The sequence below is a fragment of the Pongo abelii genome, chromosome Y, assembly GCF_028885655.2.
Source record: "Pongo abelii isolate AG06213 chromosome Y, NHGRI_mPonAbe1-v2.0_pri, whole genome shotgun sequence".
Taxonomy (NCBI): Eukaryota; Metazoa; Chordata; class Mammalia; order Primates; family Hominidae; genus Pongo; species Pongo abelii.
The window spans coordinates 14,318,742-14,326,926 of record NC_072009.2 but is presented as its reverse complement, the minus strand read 5'-3'; the positions used below and the strand labels follow the sequence as shown (position 1 = coordinate 14,326,926).

Below are 8,185 nucleotides of genomic sequence, written 5' to 3'. Positions count from 1 at the left end.
GTAATGAAGGGGTAGGTGTCAGGGGAGTAAACAACGGGAAAAATTCTAATTTATAAAAGCAATCTAAGAATTTAGATCACAGCTGTATATGTATACTGAGGTGGTAGAGAGGGAGAGATTAACGTACATGAGAAAATAAAATTGACAGCAGTGGATTGCGGTTTCTAGCACCTACAGTTCACTCTCACTTTGCCTGTGAGTTGGATAAATGTCTGAAAGCTGATTGTTTTTCAAAGTTGGTTTCTATTTGGGAAAGAAGGGAGTAGGGAACAACATGACATTGTAAACTGCAAAGCAAAATAAGGATATAGAGTACATAGAGGAAGAAAGAGCTCGGGCACTAGAAGATCTTGTTCCTCAAACCGCATGCTGCCTACTTTGTAGTCTAGCTTGACACGTGAGCCCTACTCCAGTTTCCAAAAGAACAATGATTGTTTCATTTAATCGGACCAAGGGCACTTGACACATCCCACCATATACATCTGTCATTTCAAAGAAGAAAGAGTATTTTAGAACTACAAATAGAAATAATGTAACATTAAGATGAAAATCAAATAACAAATCTAGCTTCGTTGAAAATCTGTCTATACTGATATCTTATTATTTTTTTTAATTCTGCCAAGGATTAGTGAACATATTCTCCCAGTCTTTTGTCTGTATGTTAAAACTTGCTAAACACCTCAAGTCTCGCATAAGAACTACAATGGAAAATGGATCAGTCAGGAGTTCTTCCATACAATTATCAATAAATTATATTTCTTCATACTGAAATTTGTTTTTTCATTATTGTAAGAAATTAACTTTTATATTAATAGTAGGTGATGTAACAAAGCAGGTCTTTAAGGAGATAACTGACACTGGATTTCCATACCATTACTCAGGTGGCCCTTATTTGCCAGCCAGGTTCCCTCCCTGGACACACACTGAAGGTCCCCAACCATTTTGCGATCTCTTCACATTCCCAGCTCCTGAGGAAGCTCCAAAATACCTGTCCATGAAGAAAATAGAACATTTCCGCACACTGGATCCCAGTGTGGTCCTCCAGATTCCCTGTGAGGTGGACTATCTTGTATGGGAAGGCAGGGCACTGGGAGGGAGGATGTCAGAGACGATAACACATGTCAGGGCAGCCCAGGGTCATGGAAACAGAACAAGACAGTCCTGGGAGAAACATTCTAAAACGGCATAGACCTAGGTGGGCCTCAGGTGGACATCTGCGTGGAGAGGGAGAGGGCCCTGGTTGAGCTCAAAATGAGCCCCAGGTGGTAGCAGATCTTAGGGCAGGGCATGGAGCTGGCAAGTGATGATGAGACAGCTATCCCTTAAGCCCTGCTTCTCACCCACTGACTTTAGCCACATATGCATCCTAGTGGCTTAACGTTCCCCAATCCTGACATGTGGGTGTTATAATTTCCTGATGGGCCTTTCTCCCCCAAACCATGGATTGCCTGGGATTGCTCACTGCAGTCTCCTCCATGATCCTTGGGTTCTCCATGAGGGGCACAGATCCAGGACTCAAAGGCCTCTGAGTTGCCAATCCTTGGTTGCTCGCCTGGCCTCCTCTCTGTTCTGTCTCTAATGCTGTCCTTCCCTCCATGGGATAGAACTGCAAAGCATTGAGCCATAGGCCCTGGCTGATGATCTAGGGGACTGCAGAAGCAGGTCCAGGGGAGTTCAGGTCACAGCTTAAAGCCAGTTCCCCGGAGACCAAGGAATGACCAGCGAAGTCCTTTCCCAGGATGCCCCACGGCGAACCCCACCTCAGCAATCCTGCCAAAACCCGGGCAGTCTTATTCAGCCAAACAACCTCCACCTCCACCTCAGCCATGATGTCTGTCATATGATAAGCTCAGCCGTTGTGTCTTCCAATATGATAAGGTCAGGTAGGAGGTGTACTGCCTGCAGCTGGAGGCTTGACCTTCATGATCCCAGAACCACTGGACTGCAGTGGAATGAGACACTCTGTACCCTGCAGGGAGACGAGTCAGGAAGGTTCATGCCAGACCTCACCTCCCACACACCAGCTGCCCTACCATGCTGGGAGGCATTCCTTACCGAGGATGCCAACACGGTACTCCTTAATGATGACTTCACTGTCGAAATAGAGATTGTGACGACATGAAATCTTCATCCCGCCGCCGGTAACCGGGATCGCTGAGGTCCTCCACCTGCCTGATCAAGGAGAAAGAGAATGGATTCAATACGACCATCTTATCTAGCTGGGCTGTAGTGAACCACGAGTTTCCACTTTCCAGTTCTCCCACTGAGACAACCCTGGTCCCCAGGGGGACCACAGACTGACTCAGAAACTGGACCCCTCCCACCGACCCAGGCTCCCCAGCCTGACCTACAAATCCATCATGTAGCAAAGCGGGACTTCATCATGGTTTCTGGCCCAGGCCGACATCTCGTGTGCCAAACAACCTACCTCTGGTCAGGAAGCCTCCAGATGATTGGGTGGGCAAGTCTCGTGACGCCCTGCAGTTTTGCAAGAGCACAGAGACTGTGGAGCAGGGCTATCTCCCAGAGATTTGGCCTGTCACCGTCCGTTGTTGGTCCTGTGTCTCTGTCTGGCGAGGAGGCAACGGCACAGCTATGGTGGTTTGTGGAGTGGGTGGACCCCGGCCAAGACGGCCTGGGCTGACAAGAGCGGAGAGGAAGAAGAAGTGGGCAGGTGGTTGCAGCTGAGGAGCGGAGGGGCGGGGTGGCACGGGGTGGTGTGAGGCGGCTGCTTCTCCGGGTTCATGAGCTGCAGGAGGCCTTTGTGTGCTGAGTGCCGGACCTGCTCTGCTGATGTCCGGGTGTGTGCTGTCTTCTCATCCTAGTCTCCCTGAGGGGTGGGCCTGCCCACTTGAGGGAAGTCCTGTAGTAAGAAACGGCGGCAGAGTTGTGCCTGGCGCTCCCCATGGGAATTGCGTGGGTGCAAAGGAGGTTATATAGACTCAAGGCCTACACCCCTTTGGGTTCGGCGCCGGCAGGGGGAAGAAAGCCTATCTGGGGAGCTGGTGCCTGCCTTGAGGTGGTCGGCAGCCCCATGCACCGCGAACCCGTCTTAAGCACCTTGTGTTTCTGGGCTGAGCCTGTTGGAAACGGGCACCGAGAGCATGGGGTGGTTGAATGGCTGGCAATGGCAAAGAGACTGCCCGTCCTCCAGGGACGTTCCCAGGGAAACGTGCCCTTCGACTTTCTGCTGCGCGGGAAGGGACCTTGGCGCCGCGATTCTCCCTTGTGAGTGCTGTGCTTGGCTCCCCTTGCCTACCACGTGTTCCCAGGGCTGCTACAAGCAAGCTGCAAGGATATGGCTCTGGCCCAAAAGGCGGAGATGCCCTGTGGCCTGGGGCACTCACGGAGCCCAGCTCCAAGTGAAGGACCTCCAGCGAGTCCATTGACGGCACAGGTGTTCTTGGTCCAGGGCCAGGCTGTGCCCGCTGGCCCTCCTTCTGCCACATCACGTCGGTCTCCTCCTCAACCACCACCTCCACCTCAGCCATTATGTCTTCCACCATCAGCACCGCCTCCTCTTCCAAGGCCGCCTCCTTGCTCTGTACTCCGGCCGTCCTCAACAGCAGAGCCTCCAGCCTGAACACGGTGCCGTCCTGTGTGCTCCCACAGATCCCGGCCTGCGCAGCCCAGCCCAACCTCCGCACCCCTAGGCTCTTGGGGACCGATCCCCCACAGACACCCTCCCTAAAAACCCACGGGCATCGCCCTGCTGAGAACCTAGTCCCACACCCACGTGGACCCAGGTTTCCTGAGGAGCTCCGCTGGACCCGCAGATCCTGCAATGGCCACAGGGCTCGGCTCCCCCGCAGGCTCAACTGTGCACAGGAGCTCAGGAGCCAGAGGCCCAGGCCCTGGGCCTGCAGAGCACCACCAGCAGGCACCGCAGCCACTGCAGCGGGTGCGGGAGCCTCTGGGTCGGCAAGGCATTGCAAAACACCGTGCGCGCAAGTCATCAATGGCCAACCCTGGCGGCCGGCCTCTGGTGTGCCCAGGGCATAGGACAAGAGGCCCTTTGGAATGCTCCTTGGACTGCAGCATCCTCAGGGAGGAAGCATGGTACGCAGAGCCTGTATTTGCCTCGACCTGCGATAGTGTGTGCCGGGGTTCTGGCCTCTACAACAGATCAATTTCACCTTAGCACAAGGAGGCGACTTTCCTCCCACGTGCCCGGCCCGACTCACTTCCCCTAGGCCGCCCCTGTCAACCTGGCCCCAGCAACCAGAGAGAGTTCTCTGGATCTGCAGTATTGCTTCCGTACCATCCAGCTGGCCTGCCTAACGAAGAGAGATGTTTCATGTGTTCATGACACATAGAGATTTTCATGGCTTGCCACACTCAGGATGTCAGGACACAGGGCTGCCGTGCCCACAATTCCAAATGCCACGCAGCCCGTCTGTCCCAGGATGCCGAGCTACCGGGCACAAGCTCCAAGGGCTTCTCGGAGGAGGTTTGGGGAGAGGAGTTGGCGTTAGGGGGAGTTGGAGATGCAGGCCCACCAGTGGCTGTGCCGCCCAGGGAGACGCCCACCGCCCTCCCATTCATTGGCCAGCATGGGAGGAAGGCGGTCGCAGCGCGGCTCCCTGCGCTCTTCCCGCGCAGTCCATTAGGGGGCGCCCGGGAGCCCCGCGCATGCGCACTGAGGGCCCGCTGACCCACTGGGTGCAATAAAGGCTGCGGCCGGGTTCGTGTGGCTCGGTTCGGGCAGCATAGGCCTTGCTCAGTGGGAGTGCGGAGGAGGGCACCGTCTTCAGGATGGAGGCTGTACAGGAGGGGGCGGCCGGGGTGGAGAGTGAGCAGGTGGCTTTGGGGGAGGAGGCGGTGCTGGTGTTGGATGACATAATGGCGGAGGTGGAGGTGGTGGCCCAGGAGGAGGGCCTCGTGGAGCCGCAGGAGGAGGCCCAGCGGGCACAGCCTGGCCCTGGGCCCATGACCCCAGAGTCTGCACTGGAGGAGCTGCTGGCCGTTCAGGTGGAGCTGGGGCCGGTTAATGCCCAAGCCAGGAAGGCCTTTTCTCGGCAGAGGGAAAAGATGGAGCGGAGGCGCAAGGCCCACCTAGACTGCAGAGGCGCGGTCATCCAGAGCGTCCCTGGCTTCTGGGCCAATGTTGTATCCTTCTCAGTGTTTCTTCTGCCTTTCTGGTGGAGAGGTGCTCTCGGGGAAGTGTAAGTAACTTATGGGCAGCTTGGCATCGATGTGACGCCACCTTTGGGGAACAAAGGTGAGTTGCCCCGGACAAATGTGGCTAGGGAAAACTGCAGCAGGCGTGGGTACTATTTTCCTGCGTGCGGCAGAGAAACCCTTGGTGATGCCGAGCAGCAGACGTTTGGGGCATGTTTTTGAAGAACAGAAGCGAGTTCAGACCAGAATAGGTTTTTGTGTGCATCAAGCTATTTTTAAGGCAGTGTGATTGCTCCCCCTTTCTAGTCCGATCTGGGACTGGGCGTCTTCGGCTATAAGCAGATTCTGCCACTCCTCAGACACCAGCAAGTCTCTGCAAATCGCACCTCCGCATGTCAGTGCAGTCAGCCTCAGAATTATACACCCTCTGTGAAGCCAAGGGGCCTTATTTTAGGGGTAGGGGGAGGCGAAAGGAGGTCATATACGTGGAAGCAGATCTGAGAAATCCCCTACCCCAGCCTCTGGGTGCTCTTAGGCCTTCTTCCCTGTTGCTCCTAGCTTCTCCTTCCACCGTATGTAAATGTAAAGGCTCTTTGACCTAAATCAGATTGCAAACCACCCCCAGATGTCAGCCCTGATCACTGACCAAGATGAAGACATGCTGAGCTACATGATCAACTTGGAGGTGAGGACAGCAAGACTGAGGCTAGAGGGTTTAGTGGGGGAGGGTAAGGGAAATAATTGGTTCCTGTGAGCAACAGTTGGCACCTCACCCAAAAAGGTATTTAAACTTTCTCCACCTTGTCCTGACAGGTGGAAGAAGTGAAGCATCCCGTTCATCTCTGCAGGATCATGTTGTTCTTTCGGAGTAACCCCTACTTCCAGAATAAAGTGATTACCAAGGAATATCTGGTGAACATCACAGGTGACAGGTGGCTCCCAGGATGGGTAGTGGAAGGAAGATGGTGGGTGGATCATTGCCAACGTGATCCAGTCCCCTTCCCACAAAACTTTCTGTCTCTGTAGAATACAGGGCTTCTCATTCCACTCCAATTCAGTGGCATCCAGATTATGAAGTTGAGGCCTATCGCCGCAGACACCACAACAGCAGCCTTAACTTCTTCAACTGGTTTTCTGACCACAACTTCGCAGGATCTAATAGGATTGCTGAGGTGGGTCCTCACTGGGAAACATCAGCAATGACCCTGGTGTGTTCCCACCTGTTTGGGTCACCAGTCTGAGCCCTGATGAGGCGTTTGCCGATTGATTCCCCTGACAGATCCTATGTAAGGACCTGTGGCGCAATCCCCTGCCGTACTACAAGAGGATGAAGCCACCTGAAGAGGGAACAGAGATTTCAGGTGAGCCGTTCAGTTGGAACTGGAGCTGTTTGATGCCCACTATGAGGGGGTTGACACACCTGCCTATTCAGGGAGCCTGGACGCTCGTTTCAGAAATGTAGAAATTGAGGCTGCTTTCCTATATGTAGAAATTCCTTGAGAGGACGAGAGAGAGTGACAGAATCCAGGACATTCATGGCATTGGGCTGAAAAAGGCAGATTAGAGACTGCACTGCAAGGCAGGTTATAGCTGTGAGTCTTAAGCCCAGGGGAGCATAGTCCATTTCCAGAATCACTGAGAAGTGAAGCTGAAAATCATTCACTTCAATCTGTAGCCCTTGATTCCATGGCCGTCAACCCCAGCGGCAGTCATCCTACCTACTCCATGAGATTGGGCTCCCTGAATGTGCCTCCTGGTCATCCCTGTCCTAGACCGCAAAGGATTGTTTAGATTGATGGATTTCCTTGAGCTATTGCCGCATCAGATTTCTGTGTGCTTTTAGTGTACAATGCATCTTGTTAGCTGACTCCCCTCACAGAGAGTACTGGGAATGGGGCAGGTATTGCGGAGAACAGTTTGTAACCCATGGTAGGAGGAAGTTTAAGAGATCACAAATGGGGAAGGGATATCCTTTTCTCAGCGGGCCCTGCAATTAAAACATTTCAAAGTATGGCTGAGAGAAATGCGTTTTGACATGCGTTTGTGTTTCTCTAGGGGACTCCCAGATGTTGAGTTGACTGTGAGGGAGCATCGGACCTTACTTAAAACAGCAGAACTCCTAAAAAGTTACTACCGTATGCAGGATGTCAGTACTCAGCATGGTCTTATGCCCAGGAAGTAAAGGAAAAACCGACCCAGTCACAAAAAAATCAGACAGGAAAAGGGGGTAAACTTGGATTGTATGGAATGCCAAATAAATATTCTCAAGAATGTTTGACTGTGTGTGTGTGTGTTTGTTTCTGTGTGTGTGTGTACGTTTATCCCCTGGATTTGGGTGTCATATTGAATTGATCAATCAATATGCTTTATTTTCTTCATGGAACTGACCCGTCTGTGTTGGAGCTGGGCCTCTAAAATTGTGGAGTGAATGGGTGTGGAATGTGTTGGGATTCTTCCTACAGGACAGAGTTGGGGAGGTCAAAGCAAAAGACAGCTTAGTTGGAAACTTACTTTGTCCTATGGAAGCAGAAGTAGTTCAAGGAAAGGGGTTAAGGTTTCCACAGCCCAGTTTGCTGGGACCTCTAAAATCCTTCATTTTGGGTATCATCATACACAATAGATAAGCACAGGATGATGGAAATCTTGAAGTTCCCTTTCTTGTTGAATTCACGTTCTTTTAAAGGTGAATGCATAATCCTTTTCTGGGACAATCAGCCCCTCAGAACTTCTCACACATCAACGTGAGAAGAAATGGGCAGGTAAGGTGTATGGAGGGACTGTGGGAAAGGTGACAGAGGCATGCGGGAAAGCATTCAGGATATGCTTTTTGGCGTAGATGACTAAGGGAAAACACAGACTGGCAGAAGTGCGGGGAAAGGGGTTGGATTTGTGGAATATAAGATTGCTGGGGAATCCACGCATGGACTGTCTTGTCACTTGATGACACAGGATATGGACGCTCTTGTTGATGTTTACATCTTTAGTTGGGTTAAGCTTTTCTCCACGATTGTATGTTAGGTGAGGAACCAGTAGTGTATGTAGCTACCAACATTACGAGTGCATT

General features: G+C 52.3%; 1 protein-coding gene across 2 annotated transcripts; it reads left to right on the top strand.

The window, feature by feature from the left end:
* The first annotated feature begins 4,632 nt into the window (after window positions 1-4,632).
* On the top strand, window positions 4,633-7,396 carry LOC129053384 (testis-specific Y-encoded protein 3-like). 2 transcript variants are annotated; one of them, XM_054545414.1, is made up of 6 exons: window positions 4,633-5,109; window positions 5,729-5,806; window positions 5,935-6,046; window positions 6,148-6,293; window positions 6,401-6,482; window positions 7,177-7,396. In XM_054545414.1, the coding sequence occupies exons 1-6, from the start codon at window positions 4,756-4,758 to the stop codon at window positions 7,197-7,199; spliced, it is 795 nt and encodes a 264-aa protein (XP_054401389.1). In that variant the 5' UTR covers window positions 4,633-4,755; the 3' UTR covers window positions 7,200-7,396. The 2 variants fall into 2 exon arrangements, with proteins under 2 accessions (XP_054401389.1, XP_054401388.1); XM_054545413.1 differs by having other exon boundaries at window positions 4,686-5,109; window positions 6,401-7,390.
* The last annotated feature ends 789 nt before the right edge of the window (window positions 7,397-8,185 follow it).